This window comes from Pleurodeles waltl, chromosome 10 (genome assembly GCF_031143425.1).
Source record: "Pleurodeles waltl isolate 20211129_DDA chromosome 10, aPleWal1.hap1.20221129, whole genome shotgun sequence".
NCBI classification, from domain to species: Eukaryota; Metazoa; Chordata; class Amphibia; order Caudata; family Salamandridae; genus Pleurodeles; species Pleurodeles waltl.
The window spans coordinates 663,728,442-663,756,419 of NC_090449.1; the positions used below are offsets into that span (position 1 = coordinate 663,728,442).

Below are 27,978 nucleotides of genomic sequence, written 5' to 3' on the forward strand. Positions count from 1 at the left end.
AGGCCCATGCCAATAAAAGACTCTGGGGGTTATTCCAACTTTGGAGGAAGTGGTAATCCGTCCCAAAAGTGACGGTAAAGTGACGGATATACCACCAGCCGTATTACGAGTCCATTATATCCTATGGAACTCGTAATACGGCTGGTGGTAAATCCGTCACATTTGGGCCTTAAGTAAGTGAAGGTACAGTAAAATCCATCACGCAACTAGTTGCAAAGAAGGAAGGGCTGCTATAAAACTTCACATGGAAAGTGATTGTTGTCATTTTCTGCCAGTGGCTGGAGGAAGGCGCCACCAGAGACAAAGTCGTCATTGTAGTTTTACTATTGACAGGGTAAGTGGGAATCTTCATGATCATCATCATATCATACTTACAGAGCGCATGGCTACTCATAGGCATCCAAGCATGAGGTACACAACTAGATTACCATGTCATTAATAGTGGAAGCAGTCAAACAACCATGTTTTCAGAAGTTTGGGAAAAGGAAGTTACAAGTTTGTTGCCTGTAAGGGTGGGGTAAGGAGTTCCATAACTTGGAAACATTGTAACAACTGTAGCTGGCCTCCTAGGAGAATCCAAATGGGACAACAACACTCCTATTTCACAAGGTGATGTCATTATCATATGTGTTTTAGTGGGCCCCAAGGACCACGTTGCTCCTTGATATGATGCAAAAGGTATACAGCTGTGGTCTTCCTTTCTACACATACTACATTCAAGGGAAATAGTGCCTCACTCAATTGAGATGGTATTTCATGCACTTAGGTAATTTATGATTTAATTTTATTCATCATCACGCCCAATAATAATCTGTCTTGGTCATCACAAATAACCCTACTTATTACTTTTGTCTACTAATACACCTAAAAAAAATTCAATTTTTGGTTTTGATCTCAGTTCACTATCCACCAGTATTTAAAAGCTTTGATCTGTAATGTCATGTTAGTAAGGGGTTCATGATTTAGTCGCTGTCAGGATTGGTCATGCTGGATCAAATATTTTTCCTGAAGGTACTGGATCAACATCCCAATTTGACAACATTTGTAATGTTAAGAGCTCAGCTATCAAAGTAGGCATGAAACATAAAATTGTTACAATATGTAAAAAAAATTATGTTATGGTGCAAATACTAAGTGAATGGTAAGGTTTTTTTTACATGCTGTAACGTTTGACCGCATGTATGCAAAAATGCTTTATATAACGTCATCCTTAAATATTGCCTTACAAAAATCTTTAAAAGTAGTAATAAGATTGTCAATATTAGAATATATATATGGCATCTATGATAGTCAAGAACTGTCTGGGTTATTTCACAACAGGTTACCTTAGACCCTCATGTACATATAGTATAACATCTAGAACTTTCCTCTCCCATAAACGTAGCACTACGGGAAAAAAAGCAACAATGGAAAATAAAATTGTTTTCTCCAGCTTAGGAAGCGCTTGGTGATTTGTCGACTGTGCTGCACAAATTGTTTATCACTAAAGCTCTATTAAGAATTGCATTAGCACTATCTCTATATTGATTGTCCACTTTAATCTTACAAGTACAGAGAAATAAAGATGCAATATGTCAAGTCGATTACTTTTAGATCTTGTAGTGGCAATCTCTGCAGTTCAAGAATGACTTATCTTTATCAGGGTTAGTAGGTGTGGCATGAAATAATTCACCAGTCTTTCTATTACATATTATTACATGTTTCAAAACAAATATAGCAAATAATGTATTAATTTTCAATAACAAACCAGGGGCTTCATGAGGTGTTACATTATTTTGCCTGGAGCAATAAAAAAAGTTCTAATTACACTTGTGCCTGGACTGGGGATTACTGGTTCCAAAATCTTACTGCTGGACAGGGGTTGCAGGCAACAGCATTACCTGTTGCCCACCACCCCATACAAAAGTCCAGGTGGAGCTGATAATGCTCCACTCGGACAGGAACAAGTGGTCCTTCAGCATGTACCTCCACCCACACTCCACTTCACACCAATAGTCCCACAGACACTTTCTGCCTGCTATGAAGAGGCAAGTAATGTCTGCATTTTTCACAGAAAAAAACTGCCCAGTAAAAAACCTTGTAAATCTGGGCCGATCATCTATTCTCCATTTCTGGGTCAAAACTTGTAATGGCCAGAATTTACTGCAGAAATAGTAGTGAGTTATTTCAATCACAGTCTTCTAGTATAGTTGCAGCATAATCTGTCTAACTCATATTGAAACCCAAGTTCTAGAGCATTCGGGGGACAACATTCTGCTTACAGGCAGCCCTACTGGAATCATGTTTAATGTATGAAATATAAAGAATTCGATATATAGTGAAAATATGCGAAAGTACAATTTGTTCAGCTGGGAAATTAAGGGCCTAATTTAGCCTTTGTATGGAGAGGTGTTATATTACAAATATGATGGATACCCTATCTACCTTATTACAAGTGAATTTGGATATGATGCACTTGTAAGAAGGAGGGCAGGATATCTGTCACATGTGTGACACAGTACCTGTCCAACAAACGCTAAAATAGGCCTAATTGATGAATTATTTCAGAACATCATCCAGTAAGGCAAAATAAAATACCCATAAAATAAGAACTCATATCTGGGCCTATTTTCATTTAACGTTTACTGAGTGGCCATGTTGCTCTTGATTCGTGTTGTGTTCATTAATTATATTCTTAAACATGCTGGGAGTGAATATTTAGAAATATCATCCATTAGTGGCTGTCTTGAAGCACTGTCCTGACAAGCAGAACAAAGTCCTCCACGGGGATATTGAGGTTTGCTTTCCTTGACACATTAAATTCAGACATGTGAGACAGTGGTGCAGCAAGGTTACCATGGGCCTTAGTGCAAACAAATAAAATGGGCAACCTTCCTCTCATTTGGGTAGCAGAAGGCAGTCATAATTAGGTTCAAACCCGGCAGTTATGACTCAAGCAACTGGTAGAGTGGGCTTTTCATACAAATGGGTCCCAGTGCCACCCGTCCTGCTGCACCAGTGACAGCTATGTCCATGACATGACATGAGATGAGCAGGTTTGAGAATGTTCCCTAGATAAGTACTACTCTGACTAATGGTGGATTCCTAAATGACTAGTGGGCATTTCTGAAGTAGTTATTTGTTTTGCAGAATCCTTCTATCTCCCAACTGATGTTGACTGGCGGCTTTTGCAGTAGAGAAGGCTAATTTTCGGTTAGTAGCATTGACTTATTCAACTTGCCGAATTATTGCTTTTGTTAATTCACTGACCACTGATTTCTAGATGCGCTCTGGATGGATGAAGTGAGAAACTCCCCTCTCTAGTGAGGAGGGGTTTTGGCCTCCTTCCACAGTCAGTCTAAGGGTGCCTCGGGGGCTAAGTTATGCATAGGTGTATTGGTACATTACCTTACACAGAGTATGTGTGTCAGGTCCAATACAAGCAGACACACAGCCAGACCCACTCACATTGAATAGTAAGGTGCAGTGTATGATAATGTTCTGGTTCAAACAAATTATAGTCTATGGCCAGCACAAGAAATAGTGTGCACTATGTTTTATAATTCATTCAGGGGATGGATTTTAATAACTAGGATCCATGAGAAAGTGGGAGAAGAGGGTTTGTAACAGCTCAATTCAAAAAGCAGACTTGTGCTTTTCGCGATTTGAGTTATGTATGAATGGATGACAGTGTGAGTGTGACCTTCTAGTGGCATTTGAAATTTAGTAATGCCAAACCATGCTTTGTTTCTTTTATAATATTGAAGTATAAATCTTTCTCCAAATATAGTTAGTTTATTTCAATTAATACTAGTGTATTAAACTGAGCTTACTTCCTTTAAGTTCTGCTAGGTTCAGAAATAAAATACTAAATATTTGTATCTTGTCCAAACAATAAAATGGCTACAAGAGACCTTATTTTCTAAAAGGGCTTCATTGAGTTAGTTTATATCATATATTATAATATATATATATCATAATATGTCTTTAGAATGCATTCACACAATTCTATGTAAGGAGCATGAGTATGTTCATGAAACAGCGTTTGTGCTTTGATTCAAGAAATTAACTAAAGGCTCTATTTGCAATTTCGACTGATAAATATACACACCTATTCAAAAAGAATATATCTTTTTTTTAGGGTCGAGCCTGCGCTCGCATGCGCTTGCGCATTCGTATCGCTTGAGACCCGCTGTAGTAGTTAGAAAAGGGCTCTGAGCCCCGTCCATGTCATGTCAGTGTCTTTCATTGGTTCATGGGCTTGCCTTTTAAAATCTGCTTGCTTTCCTTAGTGGAAGGCATGCATACATCATGCCTTTTCCGGTGGTTAGCCCTCCTCGAGCGCAGCGACTAAGTACTGAAAATATAAGAGGCTCGCAGTTTTCGGTCTGGTTTGCGGAGTACTTTTTCTCTTTTTTCGCAGCGCAATCTCGCTGGGCAGAAGTCGAGCACTTTGCATGACATAAACCCTGTTACATAGTTAATTGCACGTTTGCCGGTTATGTAGATAATTGCACTTTTGCTAATAGGTTTAATTAGAAGTGAACTTGAGCAGCGCAATTGCGCTCTTTTTTTCCATTTAATGAGGTAAGAAAAGTCCGGTTGGGAGTTTACAACTGCTAATAGCTCTAACTCGGAGAAATGCGAGACCCGTTGCACTGCAAATGCTTGTTATAACTAGACAGTGGATATGTGGCCTAAAAACATTGTCTCCCTTATTATGTAAAAATAGGAGTAAGAACAATTTGTTCTGTCATGGGAACCAAACCATTACTCCACAATGACATTTACAATCTACAAGACACTAAAATTAGAATTTCAACACCAATTGTGTATCTGGCACAAATCCTAGAATAAAATGTTAAAAAATAAGTGTTATGGGCTTCTAAGTGGGTTTGATTGGAAAAGTGCCGTTCTAAAATGACTACTTTTTTTCTATAATGGTAATCCTCATTCTGTTCACACCAGTGATGGGCAAGCCTGTTTTAAGAAGCAGCTGACAGTTCTTTCCTAAGACGGAAAGCACAAGTTTGATTTTACATTCATGACCCGGGATTTAAAGGTGACAATTGCACATTATTTGTCACTGGATGAGTTCCCTGAAATTTAATGAGGACTAAGAACAAAAATGACAGTTGTAATTAACAGAGCTTTGTCCTTCACAGGCATGTTCTCCTAGTGCTGAAATTTAATGCATTTCACTTCACTACTTTCTGAAGACTTATTAAATGTACTGCTTTGTGAAATTTCAGGGAGGGAACGAAAGATGGCCTCCTCTTTACGTAACACTGTAAAATGTCATAATTGACAGCTAGGGTCCAGCACAGAACAGTTTTTGAGGCCTCCCTATCTTGCAACATTAAACATGGATTTATTTTGCCCTTTACAGAAGTACATTTCTGATTGTGTCATGGAGGCTGAGGTCATAAAATATGTGTGAGTACTCTCAAATATATACGTTTATGGATGTTTAAAATATACCAGGACAGTCCACTCTCTACCTCCCACTTTCTTTATGAGATCAGATTTAGCTATGCACAAAGGTGTGTGCAAATGAATCCTTGTAAAAGTGTAAATACACGATTTCTGAATCACAGAAGTGGATTTGTACCCAAAATTGGATTTGAGAATCTGTCCGGAACGTGTCCACTCATTGCTGCTCTTGTCAGGAGCTACCCAAGTGTAGCCCAGCTACAGTGGAGGCCTTGCTTTCATGCGAATTCAAGTGGATATATCACACTGTGTTATCATCTGGTTTGACCTGTAGCAAAACTGGGCTGACTACAGCACAAGATGCCTGTTTGCTCTATCCATAGACCCGTTCCTCGCATTAAGCTGGTCATCTCCAGCCATGGCACCAAATACATTAGAGGAACTGCCTAGTTATATTTTGCTAAAACAGGATTGTGTCCCTGATCCTATCAACAGACCTGTGACGGACTTTAGAAATGTAAACGTCATATTGATTGTTAAACAATACAAGTTGATTAAAACAAAATAACTGTCATCTTTGCAGGCTTAAAACTAGATCTTTTTTGTCCTGTAATTAAAGGTAGTATGCATATTCACATTTCATTGAATGCCCCTTTACAATAATTTTGTAGACAAATAAACTTATGAATTTAATTGACAAAGCAGTTAACATACTATAGAAGAGTAAGCTAAATAAACCAACAAGATAAGCACAGTTCTTACATCCTGGTCTTGAAATGTTAGAGCAGAGACAGTGGTACAGCATAATTTAGCATCATTCACCATAGCGTGACAATAACATATTGCATCTAATTAGGCACCAGTACTTACAATTGGGCTTGCATTGATGTAATCAGAATTGTCATGGCTATTTTCAACTTTCAGTCGTATTCTAGAATGGTCATCTAATGGGAAGCAAGAGAATAGCTGGTGTTAGTGTTATCAGCTGGTATGAAGTGAAAAATTCAGATCATTCATTTCTCTAGGACAGGCTCTAAAAAGTGAAGGGCAGGCTGAATGTCCTTACAAGGTTGCTGGGATGTATTTGTGTTAAATCTGTGGAAAAATTAAAAGTGGGTTCAGCATTATGGGGTTACTAATTTATGGGATGATCAGCTGGTTATAATTTTATAACATTACATGATTATGAACAGTGTAATATAAATTAGTTATCAAATGCATATGTTAGAGTCCCTTCAATTCCATTAGATTATCACTGGGTGATTCAATATTAATAATAAACATTTATTATTGTTGAATCAAATGCAGACATGTGAGACTGATTGAATTTATGAAAAGTATAGTGATCAAAATTATGCATGAAGAAAATCTTCCCAAAATTGATAGGCAGGCAATTTTTGTTAAATCTAATCTTTGAGTAATGTCCTACAAGGCAACAACTTGAATGATTTAGATTCCTTGCATGGTATGCAGTTAATATACAAAGGTATAAACTGTCAGTACATTATCAACTGAATGACTTAAGTTGTCAGTTTCACACACAAATACAGTCTTTCTGGTGGATAAATAGGCATTGCACAATGATCTCAGAAGTTGAACTGTGCCAGCGTGGGACTATATAAATATAGTTCTACATTTAGAATATGTTGTAATTATATTTAAAAATGCAGTCTATCACCCAACAATGAACTCTGACACTCTCAACATGGGCTTAGTGCAATCTGGACAACAGGTCAACATGAATCAATCTTCAAGAAGTCTTTTATTCAGGGGTGGTTGAGAGGGAATGAGTGACTTTGTTTTTATTTGCAGGTTAACATTTAATTCTAGATTGACTAGATTTGAAAATGTCTGCTTTTATGTTAAGATAAACTGAAGTATTAAAGATCCAATCATTTGATTTAGTTAATGATACTCCAAGGAATAATCAATTAAGCTTGTTCTTTACTTTTTCTTTTCTACATGTACAGATACATATACTGCCTCTATGTAGATATTGATGCCTGATATACGTAATCAAAAATGCAACCACTGACACGAAAATAGAGCCTTCTGCTGCCCGAAGAACACAAAACATATACTTGCCACTCAGGAAAGGAGTACTTAAATCTCAGCCTTTTATTGAATTATTATATTATTTTTATGTACCTTTACTTTCAGGGGTTCCTCCACAAAGGATTTTTCAGAACATTTACTTGAAGTGATTTTCACAGCAACCTCCCAAATCAAATTTTTTCGGATGTTTATGCATTTAGAAAAATGCATTAAGATTGTATCCAAATTTGGCATGCATGCATTATGGCCAACTAATTTTTTCAGTGTTTCTGTATAAATCTTCCCAAACAATTGAATTTATTGAGAGATAATACCACTCTAGCACAAAAATCTAGAAGGCTCAATTCATTTATAGGCCACTGATGGAATAACTGGAATTAGAGTTAATAATATTTCTTGCTCAGTGGTGTGACTGCCAGCAGTGGGCTCTCCTTTGAGCTGCTTCTCTTGTTAAAATTACTTTCGAGGATAGACACAATACTTCTAGGGAAAACATGAGAATCATTTTAAGACTGTAATAAAAGAAAAGTTTTTCAACCCAGTAAGGTTTTCAGATAAACAATGAGATTACAAGACATTCGAAAATTAAGGTGCACTGTAACATTACATTTCCCTTAAGGCTATTCTAGAGAAATCACAAGTTATATGAGATCTCTGTTAATATCACAAATGAGATTAACTGTACTATTTAGGTTATAAGTTATTTCCACCTCCGTGTGCTGTTTTCTGAAAAGCCACCCTGTTAGAAATTGAGTCTTTGGTTGGCAGTCGGGTTACCCCCTGTCCAAGCAAGGACCCTCACTCTAGTCAGGGTAAAGGAGAATCACCCTCAGTTAACCCCTGCTCACCCTCTTGGTAACTTGGCACAATGAGGCAGGCTTAACTTCAGAAGCAAGGTGTAAACTACAGTATTTGTACCAACACATACAGTACCTCAGTGAAAACACTACGAAAGGACACAACACAGGTTTAGAAAAATAGATAATATTTATCTAAACAAAACAAGACCAAAACAACAAAAATCCAATATACACAAGTCAAGTTATGAATATGAAAAGCAAGAGTCTTAAGTCCTTTAGAAAACAGTGAGACCATTGTTAGCGTACTAATGTACCTGGGTAGTGTCAAAATAAAGCCACGCTGGCGAGTGTGCATCGAAAAAGGCAAGCAATGAGTCGATTTGTCACCGTCAGGCGAGAGCGTGCGTCATTCCTCCTCCGGTCGAGTCATCATGCATCGTTTCTTCTCTCCTGCAAAAGAGCAATGCGTCAATCCGGACAGGGACCTGGGGTCCAGGCAGGCTTTGCGTTGATTTTCCGTGGCCAGCGACATTGTGTCAAAATCTGGTCGCACGGTGTCAAGAAACCACGTTGCCTGGGGGATTGCATCGTTAACAGCAGCCGCTGCTGGTGTTGCGCATCGTTTCTCCAGCCACGTTGTGTCGATCTCCCAGCCACGATGCAGGTGGAGTGTCGATTTTAGCCGCGAGGCCGGCAGAGTGTCATTTTTCAGTTGCAAAGGGGGTGGTGCATCGAACGTTTCCCCGCACGGCGGTCTATGCGTGGATTTCTGTCCTTTTCCACCAACTGCACCTTTCAAGGGGCCAGAAACAGGTTAGGGTACCACTTGGCAGACAGGACACTCAGCAGAAAGCCCACGTGCTGCCAGAGAGAAGTCTCTGTTGTCCCTGAGACTTCAACAACAGGAGGCAAGCTCAATTCAAGCCCATGGAGATTCTTCACAAGTGGGAAATCACACAAAAGTCAGTCTTTGTCCTCTCTCAGGCAGAAGCAGCTACTGCAGGCCAACCCAGCAAAGCACAGCCACAGGCAAAGGGGCAGTCCTCCTCCTCCAGCTTTTCCAGCTCTTCTCTTTGGCAGAGGTTCCTCTTGGTTCAAGAAGTAATCTGATTTTCAGGGGTTTTGGGTGCTCTTTTTATACCCCTTTCTGTCTTTGAATTCGGCCTTCTTCAAAGGAAAGTCTCTATTGTTTTCAAGATCCTGCCTTGCCCAGGTCAGGCCCCAGACACATACCAGGCGGTTGGAGACTGTATTGTGTGAGGGCAGGCACAGCACTTTCAGGTGTAAGTGACCACTCCTCTCCTCCCCTCAGCCCAGATTGCCCATCAGGATATGCAGGCTACACCCCATCTCCCTTTGTGTCACTGTCTAGTGGAGAGGTGCAAACAGCCCAACTGTCAAACTGACCCAGACAGGGAATCCACAAACAAGCAGAGCCACACAATGGTTTAAGCAAGAAAATGGCTACTTTCTAAAAGTGGCATTTGCAAACACACAATCTAAAAACCAACTTCACTAAAAGATGTATTTTTAAATTGTAAGTTCAGAGACCCCAAACTCCACGTTGACCTGCTCCTAAAGGGAATATGCGCTTTAATCATATTTAAAGGAAGCCCCCATTGGACTACCTAGGCCCTACCTTAGGGGTGCCTTACATGTATAAAAAGGGGAGGTTTGGGCCTCGCAAGTGGGTACACTTGCCAAGTCGAATTGGCAGTTTAAAACTGCACTCACAGACACTGCAGTGGCAGGTTTGAACCATGTTTACAGGGTGGGTGGCACAACCATCGCTGCAGGCCCCCTAGTTGCATTTGATTTACAGGCCCTGAGCACCTCTAGTGCACTTTACAAGGGACTTACTGGTAAATCAAATATGCCACTCATGGATAGCCAATGTACACATACAATTTATACAGGGAACACTTACACTTTAGCACTGGTCAGCATGGGTAAAAGTGTCCCAAGCAAACAAAAACATCAAAAACAGAGTCCAGCGCACAGAAACAACCTGGGAAGTAGAGGCAAAAGGTTAAGGAAGACCATGCCAATGATGCCAAGTCTAACATGCCCCCTAAAACATATAAACCTTATTTGAGTTTTGAAAAAGCTGTAGACTTGAGTCTTCCAATAATGATCTGTTAGATGCCAGTGGCAATCATTTTTGGTGCTTCATGTACTGCACCCTGAGTCCACTGCAGTGCAATATGGAGCAACTAAATTACTTGGCACCATCATCATAATGTATTCCAGCACATTACTTGGACATTTTTCTACATCTTCCTATCATTTTTATTATTACTTCCCTAGTAATAATGACATTTGTTTTAAACAGTGTGTAATACCACATTTATGCTGGTTCTAAAACAATGCCTGGTAATACCACCAAATTGAACTGTACTCAATTTATCAACCCCAGAATGATGAAAGGCTGAGTTGTCAACTGCAGATAACACAGATATCAAAAATTACTATTTTTCTCAATACTCTCCCTTGCTATAAACTAATAAGAATTCAAGGCTAATTCATTTGAGTTTAAATATGATAGTTACAAATATTTCTGTGAATTGTGCACCATGTCAAAAACAGCATGCTCGAAAGCAAATCACAACAAACTCATATACCTCAATGTGACTTGGGTGTCATTTTAAGAGACACTAAAACTTCAGAGGGCACATTAACAAATCACATAAAGTTTAGCCTATTTGAATTTTAATAACAGTTTAAGCTGTGGGGCATTTCTGTGTTTGAGCAGACCAGAATGTGGAAGGGAGAGAGAGGGAAGCAATGGAAAATACAATTAAACTATATTTAGTCCCGACTCCAGATTTCATTATAGCTTCATGGGTCTTAAAAAACAATTGAAAAGGCACATAGGCCCGTATTTATACTTTTTTAGCGCCACATTTGCGCCGTTTTTTGACGCAAAAACAGCGCAAACTTACAAAATACAATTGTATTTTGCAAGTTTGCGCCGCTTTTGCGTCAAAAAGTGACACAAATGCGGCGCTAAAAAAAGTATAAATACGGGCCATAGTTTTCCTGATATCACCAAGTTACTGATTTTCAAGCCTACCTTTTTTTATATGTTAAAGTATAATTTTTATATTAGGGTAGGATTTTCAACTCACAGATGAAAAATAGCTATTGTTATAGTGTCAATGTCCCATTTTGTTCAGGCACCTAAAACATTATTTGATAGAGTATATTGGTTGCAGGTCAAAATGGAATTAAACAAAAATCTCAACAAAGGCATCAGTAAAAGCCCCCACACAAATGATTCTGCACAAACAGAAATTTAGACAATAAGACTTATTGATTACAATAACAATACATTCTGTATCAATTAACTGTATAATTGAATCAAAACATAACTGATATTAGTATATGAAAAGGAACTGAATATATGACACTGCCATTTTTAGAGGTAGTTAATAGCTTGTAATAAGACTCTCTTAACCAATCTCACGTTCACAATTTACCCACAGGCTGTATTTGTAGAACCTTAATGTCAATGTAAGATTTCCTTCATGTGAATTTGAATGCATGGCACATTGACAAGTACTTCTTCTTAATGTATTACTAATTATTTTTAGGAAAATGTGGCAAAATCAGTTGACTATATGTAAATATGAAGTGTTATTTATAAACTGCTCGGACAGTATAGTTTTCTCCTGAAAACGTATGCTCACAGTAAATGAGACCCAATGGGTAACGGGATTCCTATATCAGTTAGATCCCTGAGAGAAAGAGTATGAGGCAGAACACACTTACCTATCACCACAGGGACCAAAAGTCTAACAGTTCATTCTCCTAGCAAATGCAACATTTGTGTATATGTGTCTGGTTTTCTTGAAAGTGACATTCTTATATATCCAGGGAATTAAAAAAGAAACACTACAAAATAATAATTCTATGGCAGAAGGTTACGTCAATTTTCCAATAAATTCATCCAAGCATTGGGGCAGTCTACATATTGCAAAGTGTGTGGTTTATATTCAATGCAAATATTTGGTCTCTTTGTGGTATTAATCACATACAGAAGGTGGGGAAATCTTAAGATCTTAAGAAAAGGTGAATATGTGCAGTAAATGAGATGGTCAATGTACCTTAGGGCACAAATCTTTTTTTTTAGGATGACAATTTATGGGCACATTTGAGGCCCATGCTAGATATGATGTGGGTACAGCACCGGGAATTACCAATATCACACACTGCAGTATTTCCCGGGGGTTTACTGCAGTATCATTATGAGTTTGGAAGGCTGCAATGCCACAAAACATATGTTATTAGAGTCCGTACAACAGATTACTGGATTACTGCATTCTCTTGTTTTAAATTTACATGCTTTTTTCTATGCACGAAAATAACAAAGGAGTGAGGGAATTCAACAAAACATGTGAACTCAATTTGGGCAGAAACTCCTTTTCACCCAAATTCAAATTGCACACAGACTCAAAATGAACCTGTTAGTACTCTTGGTTTGAGTAAAGAATGACAAGAATGAAAAAGTAAGGAAACGAGAAAGAAGAAAAGAAATACCCCAAAACTTGTATGCTTCATGAACTGTTTCAGACTGCAGTGATTAGTTTATTGTGCTAAAAACGGCTAGGCCGCTGAAGAGCACAGAAAAAAATACAATGGTCAGTCACTATGAGAGAGTGGTGAATTTGTCATGTGGTATACCTCTCATACAATCTGTTAACTGTGGCCCTCAAAATCACACTATCTTTTTAAAATACTTTTATTAAATTTAAAATGCAAAAAAAGAAAAACAACTGGTCACCTCTATTCATAGAGGTATACGCTCAGCAGCATTGTAAGATTGATCAGAAGCCGAGAATGTATTACGCTTGCACTCAAACACTGGACAGTGTTTCCAATCATGTCCCTCCTGAACCTCAATTCCAGCAGTCATTTTCATATTCTATATGTTGATGAACAATTCTCTGTATTGTTGTCGGGGTTTCCAAATTGTTGTCCATTTCCTGTGGCACCCTACTCCTTCATACACTTGTTTCTCTGCAAGCGTGCACCAATTCATATCCCTTTTCCAGCTTTCTATGTTTGGCAGCCACATCCTCCCCACTGTCTGGGAATGTTCAGTTTTTCAACTTTTAACCCCAAAAGTCACAATATGTGACAAATTGATGTTAAAATTATTCAAAATGACTTCTGTCTTTCAAATGTTCTTTTGAGTTAAATAATTTTGTAAAAGTCTGCTTTAAGTAGTACTGAACAGCCAAGTTATTGTGTTAATGTTTTTAAAGCAACATTTTTGTGATCAGTAGTCAAAATTGTTGCCAAAACATGAATGGAATCGCAACATTTATTTGTGTGCATCCTCCAAAAGCAATATGCAGTCATAAGTTGCCAGCATGAATTCAAATCAATACTCATATTTTGTCATGGGCATTTTTTCTTGATTTATTGCAATTTGCAACTTGTAACAAACAGTTAACTCTGTTGAGTAAGAAACCATATACTTTGAATTCAGTTGTGTGTGTATTTTTTATTTTAGTGGCTTCTACATCGATTGCATATCTATCACACCAATAAAAGCAACCTGTGATACATTCATACTGAGATTCGAACAGCAACACAATACTGACTCATCTTCTTCCTTTTCTATCCTAGCTCCCCCTAAAATTGCACAACAATACCACACGCTTAATTTGCACACTTCATCACTCAGTTTTGCAACCTCTCTCTTTCACGTGACAAAGACAACTACCGTTTGGAAAAAATACCAAACTCTCTCAATGACCCACCATCTTGTAGCATTAAGTATCTCATTATCGTTCATCACAAACCTAAAACTTTGGATAGTTGTGCATTTTCTATTTTAGAAGCCTTGCTATGAAAAACAGCCAACCTAGTATCCTCAGGCAAGAAAATCTACTACAGTTCAGGAAAGCCCAAAAACAAGACTTTTCAAAATGCTCATTTTCTATTCGAACAAACACATTTTTCAAACGACACCTGGATCTATCTCCTTTTCTGTGTACCTCAACTTTCTTCCTATGTACCAATTTTAAACTGTGTCTAGTCGATGGTTGCCTATCTTGAAGAGGACATTTCACAAGAGAATTTAAAGTTCACCTTTCAATCCAATAACCCTTATCAAAAGACAATAAGACGGATCTCATGGCTCTTTGTCATCCATGAACTTCAGGGTGGGGGGGGGGGCGATGCCTCTGCAGTCTCCTTGGAGTTTAGTTACTTGCTGTTGCTAAACTAAACCTCTCTCGCCTTGCCAGCGAAACTGCTGAGAAAGCATTATGCTTCTGAAATCTGGCTCAATTTTCCTACTTTGTTGGCTTCAGACTACACTGTCCGTCAGGCTGAGCAGCAACAGCTGATCTAGATGGCCCCATCCCGACTGCACAATCACATACTGGCATTATAAATAGGCCTAGTATAAGGACAGCTACTGATTAGAAAGCGCTGTTGCTAGGTATGTTTTCAAAGTGTTGTGAGATGAAGAGCATGTCAGTTAGCATCCGCTTGCGTCAACAGCTGTTCATTTCTTCTGGATTGCCTCATCTTTTGCATAAGCATAATTGGAAGGCTTGTAGTCAGGTCTCAGACACATTCAGGTTACTTTAGTGAGTCCTGTAGCAAATGACTTTGTCAGTTAGGAGTCATTTCTCTGTCCTGCAGGAAACTACCTTTATATTAAAGCAATTGGGGATCCTATAGAGGGGATTAAAAGCGATCTCCGTTTGGTACCTGGGGTTGGGTGTGGCAATGGAAGACAGGTGTTTAAACACGCATTTAAGATAAAAGACGGCAACATAACTTATAATCTAGATGTGTTATTTTTCACAGAAGCATGGATTAATGAAACTACTGCTAATTTAAGTTACTGCCTACAAAATGGGATATATTGAGGGTCAATACAAAGGAGGAAGTGTTGATGGCATTCAAGATGAGGTAGCAATACTCACTTTAAATGTCCCTCTACAAGGATTAAAGGGATTCTCTCACTTAAGAATGATGCGCTACAGGTAATGGGATATTTCAGCCTTTGAAGTGATTTTGATGAACACAACCTATCAAGGATCTTAGCACCCTAGCACCCAAGGGACCGCCAGATTTCCAAGAACAAACTTTAGATCTTGTTCTCTGCAGACAGGCAGAAATATAATTTCTGTAGACACTTTTTAAATTTGGATTTAATAATGCACTGTTTATAATATCTAGAAACTGATTCACTAGGTTGTGTGGTTTTCATTGTATTTCAAGGTACTATGATGATCTAATTCCCAATGAGAATAGAAGTGGAGAAAACCTTACACTGATGATGATAAAAAATAATTCTAAGTTACAAAGAGTTATATGTAGGGTGAAAGACACAAATCTTGTTTCAAGTATATCAAACTGCAAGAAAATTGTGTCAAAATATAATCAGGTCTAAAATATAAATTAACAGAATATAGAAGATAATAATATTATGTTTGTGTATTTAAATATATTCACTGAAAAAACAAAGCTTGCAGGGATGTTATAGTTAGGAAATAGAATTTTAAAAAACATAGAAATTCACTGAAAAAAATCAAAGGGTACATTGACATTAGAGTTACCACATTAAAGGCCTCATTATGAGTTTGTGAAGACCGCCACTCCAGTTTTCTGCCCGCTGGCCCTATTACGGGTTTCCTGCTGGGACCGCGTTTCCACCCACTGGCCCACTCGGAAAACTCACCACAACATTGACGGGTAACGTGGGTGGAGGTCGTAATCCGAGAGGGCAGCAATGCATGCAGCGCTGCCCTGTGGATTACGACCTCGTTCTCCACCAGCCTTTTCATGGCGATTTCACTGCCATGAAAAGGCTGGCAGAGATCAGGTGCAAGAGGCCACAGGACGGCCCCTGCCCAGTGCCTTTGCAATGTTCAGCCAGGAAATATTGCAAGGGTGGTGATGCACCCCGCAGGCGACAGGTTTGCCGCCGGCTCAATTTTGAGCTGGAGACAATGCTGCCGCCTGTTTCCTGCTAGGCTGACCGGCGGAAACTAAGGTTACCACCAATCTGCCTAGTGGGAAACACTTAATAGGTCAGGTGGGGCGGTCACCACTACAGCGCCAACCACCCTGTCGGGATTTTGGCAGACGGGCTATCCCATCCACCAAACTCTTAACTAGGCCCTCAGTCTTGGTATGAGAGGGAGTGTGACAGTGTCTACCTCAATGTGAGAGTGGGTATAAGAGTATCCCTCTCTGAGTCTGTGTGAGAGTGTCTGCATGGGTGTGAGGGTGGATGTGAGAGTGTCTGTGTGGGTGTGAGTGTGGATGTGACAGAGTATCTCTGGGTTTCAGAGAGGGTAATGGGGTGTTTGGATAAGTGTAGGAATGTATATTTGTTTTTTTTATGTTCTGCAAAATCTGGGGATCCACCCATGGATTTACACCAGGGGCCGCGCTGAGCCCCACGGCTGGATCTGCAGTTCTCGGAAACCATAGAAAAAATATGTTTTAAGGCATTTGAAGACCAATACTTATTTATCACAAGTATATAACACCCATGGGGTTAGGGAACCTCTACCCTGATCCAATCATCTACAGTCAGCCAGGATTTCAGCCCCGTAGACCATTTTCCGATTAAAGAAAATGATGCCCACATTGTTCCTGTCAGCTTGCGGATAGCCAATTAGATTCTCCCTGTGCTGCGTGGATCCGCAGATCAATCCGCAAGCAATCCACAGGGAATGCGCGGTGCTAGATATCTATATTTTGTGCCCTTAAATTACACTAAAACAACTGAACAGATTTACACCAAACCACAAAAACCGTAATCTGTGGATCAGAATCTAGCTTTGTGCCAAATTTGGTGTAATTCTGTTCAACAGTTCATGCTGTATGTGTGTCTAAAGAATGCAAAATCCCCAGAAACACAGAATTTAGAAAAAGTGTTTTGGGAACCCCCTTTAATTTCGGCCCCCGCTTCACAGATCACCCAGAAACTTTTAAGACACCAGTTTAACTGACCAAAGTATATGTTTTGAAAATTTCATGAAGATTCATCAACGGTGCCAAAGGTATTGGCAAAACAAAAAACACTCTGTCTATGGAAAAAATTATCCTAACTATAATTACCTAGTTGGCAACTGCCACTAGGTAATAAAATAGTGTTGTATATTATTATTGTTTACTTTTATATACTAAGTATTGTTTTCATTAATTTAATATGTAGTTTATTACATTAATCTTAAGTATTACAATAAAACTTGTGTTTTATTTTTTAACTATAGTTTGTGAGTTTGAATGTGTCACTAACTTGCTGTTCCATTTGTTTAGTAATTTATAATTTAGTAGCTGGTTGTTGGGTTTCCAGCGGAATGGGACAATAATGTGGGAAGTTATTTAAATAATAAGTTATTAGTTTTCATTTTATTTTTTATGTAAATTACATAATTATTTGACAATGTTCCTACTTTTCCTTAAATTGGAGTTAGAATATAGGTACAACTCCTTTGAAGTACAACACTTTTACCAGCTTTGTTTATTTTTAACTGTTGTTACTGATTTTGATTTTATTTTTTCTAATGTCTATATTATTTAAAAAATAATTGTCATTTGTATTCACATTTTATTTTTATATAGATTGTATTTTTTTAATTTTAATTAGTGTTATATGTGTTTTTTATGATATACGTTTGTTAATTGTTATTAGAAATATTGCTAAAGTATTTTGAAAATGGTTTAAATAGTGTTTTTATTGTTTTGAAATATATCTATATATCTAGATATATATGGAGAGAGATATATAGATATAGAGAGAGCGAGAGATAGTTCATGTTAATAATTCTAACTATTTTTATAGAAATTGTATTTTTTAATTAATGTTCATATGTTTTATTATATTTTATTATATTTTAAGTTATTAATATTTTAATGTATTTTTTTGTTTGATGATTGTTATGATTATATGTGTAAGTTTTAGAGAAATATATTTAACTTTTTAATTTATATCAATGAATGCAAGTCTGCTGGTCCTGCTTGATCTATCTGAGATGGAGAGTTCTATCTTATTGTTCCATTTGTTAAGGGTAGTGACAGTAGGCAAACTAGCAGGCTAGTGGTTCTAACCCTTACTATTAGACTGCTCAGTTTGCGAATTTGTGGCCTGTGTGGTCCTTCAGGGTCCCCATTAGCACCAATTATGTTTAACATCTTTGTGGCCCTTTCTTTCCCAGGTTATTTGGCTTACTGTGCCATTCAACCATCAATGATACCCCTACCAACCAGATCGGGGAAGGAAGGGCATAATCTTAGTCCTTTAGAATATACCTGTTGAAAACCATACATAGAGGATTTGATAGCTGAAAATTATCTGCAACTGAATGCTGGTAAACAGATTTTTTTCAGTGGGCTGGTAGACATTAGCGAGGATGTGCAATTTAAAGCCATCCTGACAGTTTTATTCCTCCACTTTTTTACAGTTGCCAGGATACCCCCAGGTGATATGAGAGCCATAGATATTTTCATAACATTACATAATATTAGAACTTGGGGTATGGTAGAATCAAGATGTATCCCTCAAATATCAATTCAGCATTACCAGTCAACTGGTCTTTTTTCAATTTAAAAACTGAGGTCTAGTCTCTTGCATGTGAAAGACCATGCCACCAGAGGTTTGCAGTTCAAAGCTTGACTATTGTAATTTTTTCAATGCCAAAACACCCATGTTCCCTATTCACAGATTAGAAATGAAGTAAATATAATGAAGCAAGCTTTAGGCATGGAAACCTTGTTCCTAAATGGAGATGTTCTCCACATTGGCAGAACCAAGTGCAAACTGGGTAGGCATAACTATAAAGCGTAGCTGGTAAAGCACCTGACTATCTGGAAATATTACATAAATACCTCAGGGAGCTCTTGCTGGAATTTAGCATCTGTGTTTTCTCACTGGTCAAAAAAATAAAATAGGGAAGAAAAGCTTTGGAGTTTAAGGACCACTCAAGTGGAACACATTACCTTTGCTCATGAGGAAGAAGGATGTTCAGGAAAAAATATAAAGTGCTTTTCTTTTACCTAGGTAGGAAGATGGAGATGAAAGAGTAAAGTTTGAAATAGCTGACTATAGGCAAATGGATGCTAGTTGTTACCTACTGTAGTATATCATTTTCTACCCAAGTATTCTCAGTCTGCTCTTCTATCTTTAGAAAGGAGGAAGCGTTCCGCAAAGGGGATAGACAGAGAACTAGTTGTTTCTGGGTGTGGCACAAAACTGAACATAAGAGGGAAAGGAACTATCAGTCAGTTTAAAGATGGCCCAATCTTGTCTTGATCACTTACTTTCCCTGACACAGTAGTTGGAGTTTTTTCTACCACTATGCTGCACCTCAGTGTAACATCATACTACCTGGTTCCAGGTGGGTCTCAGTTACCAATGTTGTTGAGTACCCCGACCTTTTTCCTTGCACAGCTCATATATTCACTGTATTACTCTAGTTAACTTCTTTATTGTGAAGATCTCTAAATGAGTAAAATGGCTATCTTATAAAAAAAACTCTTAAATATTTTAACTCTATGTACAAATCATGAAGAATGGCTTTTGATATCAGAGATACCTTTATGCCATAGTTTAATTAAATATTCAACCTTGCTAAGGATAGCTCTGACCTCACTATCAAGCAGGCTTTATTTTCCTTTGTTATGTTATTCTGTCAAATGTTTAAAACGTATTTTAAGCTGCTGTATGTTGTACTAGCTATAATTCACATGTTAACCCTACTTCTTTTTGCTCGTTACCATAATCTACAGAAAGTTTTGATGTTTGATGTTTTCTTTAATATATTCACAATGATGATAAGAAAGGTGATATGAATCTTTTACAGATTCAATGTGAAGCAAACATAGGTTAGATGGTAGGGTTACAAACTGAAGAATGTGGATACGTATTGACAGATTTTACATTCAGAGTATAAATGAATAACTGTTTTTATAATGTTTAAGTCTTTCCAGGAAGCTCAAAACAGTCATATAGTAATAAAGAATTTGGCAGTTTAGGAGAAATCCTGTGGATCTTCTGCAATAATAACTCATTAAATAAGTGTGGTTTACAAACCATATCATTCCTCTCAACTCCCTTCACATTTCCAACACTAAATTTAAAAAAGCACATACATGTCACCACAGTTTGGGAGCGGTTCCGCTGGATGTTCTCCTCCTTGTGTGCAACAGTCATTGCATTGGGCTCCGCCTGATAAGCACAGAGAGCTTCCCACTCCCTCTCCAGACGGTTTTTGTTCTTCAAATGATCTTCCATGTAGGACTGAAAAAAAAGACAAGCAATAATCAAAAACATGCTCTAGACAAACTGCCATTGTGTTATTTAGAAATGAACCATTAGGACATTCTGTATAATTCACAAACCATTACATGCACACCGTCACACTAATTTGCAATAAAAACTAGGGGCTGATTATGAACTTGGCAGACAGGAACACCCGTCCGACAAACTCCCAATGGGGTGGTCACCGCCCTGCTAGCATCCTCCCTGCCAGCCCCATTATGATTTTTCTACTGGGCTGACCAATGGAAACCATGGTTTCTGCTGGTCAGCCCAGTGGAAAAGCGGCAGCAGCATTGTCGCCGGCTCATAATTGAGCCAGCAACAATGCTGCTGCATGCAGTAGGCCCCAGTACCCTCGAAATGCGCACTGTCTGCACGGCAGAAAGTGTGCAATTAGATGGTGCTGGGCAGGGGAATACCTGCACTTTCCATGCTGCAGGCATGATCAGTGCAGGGGCCCCCCTGTGGCTTCCTGTACCTGTTCTCTGCCAGCTTTTTCATGACAGTGCTACTGCCATGAAAAGGCGGGTGAAGAACAGGTTTGTAATCAGCAGGACGGCGCTGACTTCAGCGCCGCCTTGGCTGATTACAGCTTACACCTGCCATCAGCCCATTGGGATCGAGGATCCTGGCGGGGATGGTGGCAGGCTGGCGGGTCTGCCCGCCACCTCGTAATGTTGCAATTGCAGCGGTCTGACCTCCACTGTGGCAATGGCAGACCTCAGACCGCCAATGTCATAATAAGGCCCTATGCACTAACTGGTGACATCACAAACAGTTAGAAGGTGAATGCAAAACAAGCTGCCTAATGATTATTAATGAAGCAGGTTTCAATTTGCGAGCCCCTGCAAATGGTTGTAACCCCCTGTAAATGGCCTGTAAGGGGCATCATACCACTGGGCTTGCATTTTCATTCCCAAATCAGGAACTTTTTTTAAAGCTGTCTGTGTCAATTAAAGGGACAGGTGATGATTAAAGAAATGTGTTCCTGTTCGGGAGGGCATCAGAAGGAGTGTCTGCCTCCTGTCAAGGCTACCTGACAAGATTCCCAAAGAGGAAGCTGTCTCATTGAGAGAGCGTCCCTTTGAAAATCAGTTACTGCCACCTTTGACTTGTCTTTTCAAAGACCTGTGACTTCATTTGTGGATGCACAGCATTGATACATAGCATTGTGAACTGCAATTGGGAGAGAACTCCTCTTGCATGCCCCCTTCAAATTGCAATTGGCAGTGCCTCAAAAGCACTTTTGCAAGCCTGAAAGGCTTTCCGACTTATAAAGGGGTTTGGCGAATGACCAAACACCATTTCACAGTCGCAAACCCTAGGGTTTTGAAAATGACATGATCTGTAACTGGCGTATGGTTTACTGCATCTAGACCTTAGTTACGAAGTGGTGACATAGGGCCTTGTTATGAGGCTGGTGGCCCAAGGACTCCAGTCCAGTGGTCATGGTCGTACCTCTGCAACTGTGGTGGTCTCACCACCACATTATGACCCTTGCAGTCGGCCCGCCATCCCACTGGGAACATGGTTCCTGGCCGTCCAACAGCAGTCTGAGATGTACTCAGCCAGGGCGGCGCCGGGTTCAGCACTACCTGGCTGATTACAACTCTACTTACCACCAGCCTTTCCATGGTGGTCTGACCACCATGGAAAGGCTGGCGGTAAGCCAGTGCTGGGGCCCCTTTGCCCAGCACTGTCAGAATGTGCACTGTCTGCATTGCAGACAGTGCACATTCCAAGGGTGCTGAGGGGCCCCCCTGTACAACGGCATTGGCCTCGGGTACATGTGGAGTAGGGACTAATGTCGCTGCACAGTTTCCACTAGGCTGACTGATGGAAACCTTGGTTTCTGCCAGTCAATCTAGTGGAAACTTTGTAATGGGGCTGGTGGGGAGACTTCCAGCTCCACAACAGTCTCCTCACTGAGAGTCTGGCAGCCGGCTTGTCCGACCGCCGAACTTGTAAGGAGTCCCATAGGTTTTTACACGAGGCTGGGTGTAAAGAGATCACTTGCATATGTGGGCATTTTACATAAATGCAAACATATGATAAAAGTAGCACATTTCAGTAACATTTGTAGACTACCAAAACACCTGAACATTTCATGCTTCTGAATAGCATACCAATGGAACTTTCTACATTTTGCTACATTAAATTTAAAAAATAACATTGTTTATCAGAATTAGATAGAGTATCGCCATAATTAATCACACAAATTTATTGCAACAGTGGAAATTGATAGATGCACTGACATCACAAAAAAGTACATATAATAGCCACACTAAAAAAGAGTGCTTGTCCATCCATACCTGTCTAGAACAAACTTTGCAGAAAAAATGCAAATTTTGCAAATATAAAGATGCATATTCATTAACAAAATGGTTTATCATTTGAAAGCATACACATGCAAAAATGTGTAATTCGTCCCTTTTACATTCACATTCGTATTTATCTACCCTCAAGCAAAAATCCCATATTCGAAGAAGCTATATTCATTTGCCTGGGGAGTCCCAGAGGCACTTGTCAAATGTGACGAGTGCCTAAATTACAATCCATGTTTCTCCAAATTGGCATTTCTGTGATATGCTTGTCTTTTGAACTGACAGTGTTCTACTTTTTTTATCTTCAGAAGTGAGCAAGAATTTGTCAAGGAAATGATGGCCTCTTAGACTTTCCGACAATACCTCCATAAACTCGTCAGGGTTTCTTTCATGGTCTGAAAATTCACATGACAATAAAGCTGAACAACCGATGTGCTAAAAGTGAGTCACAATCACATTGGTATTTTCATATCTACATATGCCTGACACTGACGTATTTAGGCTGAGCTGAAAGAAAGCATGTAGAAATCATGTTAAATTGACTAATTTGTCTGATAATCAGTGAGCCCCATAGCGGTTCTTAATATTTTTTGTATATGTTTGATTTATTCTAAGGGGTTGTTGCACTGAGTACAGTTTATCCTAACCTCACATTGTCATTCCTCAAACACTAGAATCCTACAAGCCCAACCCCCACTGATGTGTAATTTAAAAAACTGATTCACTCCTCCACATTGAAAGGGCTCTAGTAGAGCTCTGATAAAATTAATGGTTGCGGTCACCTCTTTTTTTTTTACTGTCACTGAACATATCCTCAATTTTTCTGTGACTTTGTGAGCTCAACTTGTAATCCCTTTTTTACCTTTAGGCCTACAGATGACACTATAAATATATTAATTCTGTCATTGGTAGGAGATGCACAGATTTCTTATTGACTTTATCGATGTGAGAGTTAGAGCAGGGATATTTGGTTGGCCCTTCACATGGATTTGCAGATCTCTGACATAGACACAAAATAATATGTATGGTCATTTGACTTTGAGACCGATACTGGACATATTTCATAGGCATTTCTTCAAAGACAGTAATCAATGCCTTTCTAATAACCTGTTGAGGTGGTTACACAGCATTTCTCTTACTTCTACTGATAAATTCTGAGTGTAAATACTATTCTGAAGCAGCCTGCAAGCCACCTATGGGTTAAAGAACACGCCAATAAATAAATAAAACTGTGTTCAAACAGTATAATTCAACAATTTGACAATAATGTCAACTCTTGCCTTTCAGCAACTAGTAATGCAAGACACATGACTCCATAAATGTAGTACCTAGGAGGCTTTAAAATGCCAATGTTCTTCTGTCTTTAGTGCTTTAAATCTTAAAAATCAATAACTATTCAAATCAATAATTGCTCAGCATATGAACAAGATGGTTCTTTTGCAGTTCATTAACCTCGTTGAGAATTAATTCTACATTAGTTTATTCAGTTCTGGATGCCTCATTTCATTACAGAAAAAGGCCACTAAAGTATGCCTTTTTAATTGTCACACTTCATGAACTTCAGCTCACAAATCAGCAGCAGAGAAAAGTTTAATGTGCCCCAGTAAACACTTCATTTGATTATTGTTATATGTGTGGGGCCAGAAGTGGATCATAGCAGAGTGAATCAACCACTTATAATGGCCTCAAAAAGGTAATGATTCAAACCCTACAAAGGTAAAGACATAGTGGGCCGGATTACAGAGATTACCATGATGCAATGCTGTACTGACATCTCTAGATAAGATGACTGTACTGGAGGAGGCCAACTTTGCAGCAACAACTGCACAAAAATCTGTACTGGCCCAAATTGCAAAATGTGATTTTAACATTGCTCAGTCAGGGCACATTTAGTACTTGCCAGTTGGTGCAAGTTTCAGGGACAAACAGCTCCAACATTGAAGGAGCTAAATTGGCATTGGAAAAGAATAAATGCCAGAGAACAATTGTGCTAAATAAAGTGCAAGACCTAACCTGTAGAGTCAGAATTAATTAGAGAAACGAGCAGACTGAAGGAGGCTGATTCTCATTCGTTGGTCTCAAATTGTATCTACATCTAGATAACAACATGGTGTTTTTATACTTATAGATAATACTAGACTTTTAAAAAACACTACTATAAATACCACCACAACTGTGCCAGTGAACAGTTGTAGTATGAAGTTTCACTGTGGCTTAAAGTTGAGGGAATAGACAGCATAAGAACAACGTCACTGATTCACTTCATCAGAACAGACCGTTAAAAAAAAAAAATCCATTTACATATAACCTCAATCAACGATACAAAGTGCTTTGCCATAACTTCCTTTACCCGTGAAACAGAAAGTCTCTTTGTAACTCAAACACCAATGATAAAAATAAATAAAACAATGGCTTAGAATTCAAACAAAAACAAAACAAATCCACCACTGGTTTAATGCTTTCTAGCCAGAAATATTAACTATCTTATTAAGAACTCGCACAATCCTCAGGGAAACAAACAAGTCACTCAGATCGATGTGTGTGCCTAAACATGAACACATTACAATTTTAAAGTAAACCATTGATTGAAAACCGCCAAACACCTATCCAACATCCACTTACCTACATTGCCTGCTGTATAGGGCATCTACTGGTTACCAGTGAGAGGGTGCAGCTTTCTCTATTTGTATTTTCTGCTCCAGATACACATAGCGAAAACGATGCAATTTTTGCCAACAGTGTTTGTAAAGTATAACCTTTTCTCTGGCCTAATACTAAGTAATGATTTACAACTTATGGAGAGTTCACTACCCTGCCTTTTTAGCATATAAACTTCAACATATGGAGGTCTGTTGTAGAGCAGAAAGCACTCAGAAGAAGTAAAGTGACACTTGGACACTGGCAATGTGGAAAATAGAATGAGCATGACGTTACCAATATGAACAAAGGAAAGTAGCAAAAGTAGTCATCTTGTTTTCTTTACTAATTAAATAACTCACCCTTTATCATGAAACATGACAAACAACAACGGCTAGTGCTTTGAGCCTATGCTGCTACTCTGAATAGGGTTAAAAACAAAAGTGAGAGAAATAAATGTATTTTAAATGTTGCACATGTGCACATGTGAGCTGTTTTACCTACTCAATAGAGTGCGTTTTCATATAAAATTAACATGCATGCAGTGACTAAGGACCGCATTACAGCATTGCCAGTCGGACCAGCCAACAGCCCAATGCCGTGGGGAGGACGCCACCATTATACCAGGGGTGCCCCCCACCCTATTAAAATACTCCTGTCGGGCTGACCGGCAGCGGCATTGTAATAGAGTCGGAGCCGAGTCCTAAACTGTAGCACAGAGGGGGGCGACCAACACCCTTGGAATGAGCACAGTCTGCAAAGCAGACATTGTCTATTCCAACGGCGCTACCGCCATGGGCAGTGCAGGGGCCTCCTGTGGCCCCCGATACTGGCTTTCTGCCAGCCTTTCCTGGCAGGGTCCCCCCAAGAAAAGGCTAGCTGAAAATCGGGTTGTAATTAGCGCTACTGTGGCTAGTTACAACTCCAACTGCTATCACCCCGTCTGGAACCTTGTTCTTGGCGGAGATGGCTGTCCCCTGGCAGTCTGACCACCACGATCGTAATCTGGCAGCCGGACCGCTAGGATTGCGGTGGTCCGACGCCACCATGAGTCTGGCGGTCCTAGGACTGCTAGACTCGTCATCAGGCTCTAAGGCTGTGAGTTAGGATTTGGTGGCGAGGGTACTTCATTGCAACAGCAACTGAGAACACTTTTGGCTACTCTATAGTTCTGCCCTTGTCTTTTAAAGCAAGGGCCATTTGACCTGCCACTCCATTTAGAGTGGGAGGTCAAATGACGAGTGGCAAGGGACGATGAAAACTGCTAAATGCCCCTGCACCATGGGAGGCAACTCCCATGGTGCGGGGGTCATTAGTTGTTTTTATTTTCAAAAAGAAAATCTTGCTTTGGAATCTCTAAATTCCAAACTCTAGATCACCCACTAAATGTTTAAGTAAAATACTACATAGAAAAGTTATTTTTCAGTTTTCATTAAAGTTCTCATTATTTGTTCTTACCTTTCATAAGTCTTGATTCACAAAAGTGTGACTGCAAAAGTCAGTAAGCTGTTGCCACAGAATTACTTCTAACTTGTAATTAGATTTCTGTCATTCAAAACATTAACAAAGGATCTCAGAGCTGCTCCTAAATCTTTTTGACATTCATGCATTTATAGGAGTATTCCAATGAGTAAGATTAATGCATGAGTATGCAGAGGATAAATTGGGCATGAGTATCGAAAGCTTTTTTAAATAAATTAGTACAATATAATTCCTGCTAGACAAAAACACATTCTCCTACAACCCTCTAATATGGAGGGAGGGGCATTAAAACCAATTTCGCAGGTTTGCGATTGTTCAGTTTCATTCTGCAAGGCACCATTGGACTTTCTCAATATGCACGGCCTTGTCTCTAGTCCTATTGGTGAATGTAGCAATACATAAACCTGTGAATTTGCACACCCAAACAATGGCTAAAAGGACAAAAACCCTTGTGAATATTGAACATATACTTAAATAGGAAACTTGTGATTCAAAATGCTTTATAATCTTAGAATTCATGTGTATGGGCCCCTAAGTTAAAATAAGATCTTTCTGCCAGTCAACTTTGGTCAGTGTTTAATTTATATAAAAAAGAAAAAGTAAGTTCCAGGAGGCCATTGCAGCTTGAACCATCCACCACTGCCAATGACAGTATCAATACAACTACTAACCATCACACTTATATAAGTGTAACAATTCAGACTATATCAGGCCACCCAACACTTAATGAGTGGTGTGGGTGGCATGTATTACTCATTTTATTGCATACTGAATTATTAAACAATATTGTTGTGCTCATCTCATTATTACACAGACAGTGCCACCTGTGGTAACCTGTCATTAATGCAGGTGTTAAGAATTAAGTGCTGGTGCTGAGCATCGGAAACCACCAGCTCAAATTAAGCAATGACTTTGGTAGGTTCTCAGTATGAGAATTACAAGTAATGAGTATCTTGCCAGGTGCCAAATA

The 27,978-nt window shown here is 39.1% G+C and overlaps 1 protein-coding gene across 3 annotated transcripts in view; it reads right to left on the reverse strand.

Annotated features, from left to right (window-relative positions):
- Positions 1–27,978, reverse strand: part of PTPRN2 (protein tyrosine phosphatase receptor type N2) — a 2,126,515-nt gene that overhangs the window by 87,788 nt on the left and 2,010,749 nt on the right. For all 3 annotated transcript variants that reach the window (XM_069211159.1, XM_069211160.1, XM_069211161.1), the window contains 2 exons: positions 20,397–20,544; positions 6,283–6,356 (listed from right to left, as the gene is read on the reverse strand). In XM_069211159.1, the coding sequence (XP_069067260.1) occupies positions 6,283–6,356; positions 20,397–20,544 (222 nt within the window). The remainder of the gene's footprint in view (positions 1–6,282; positions 6,357–20,396; positions 20,545–27,978) is intronic.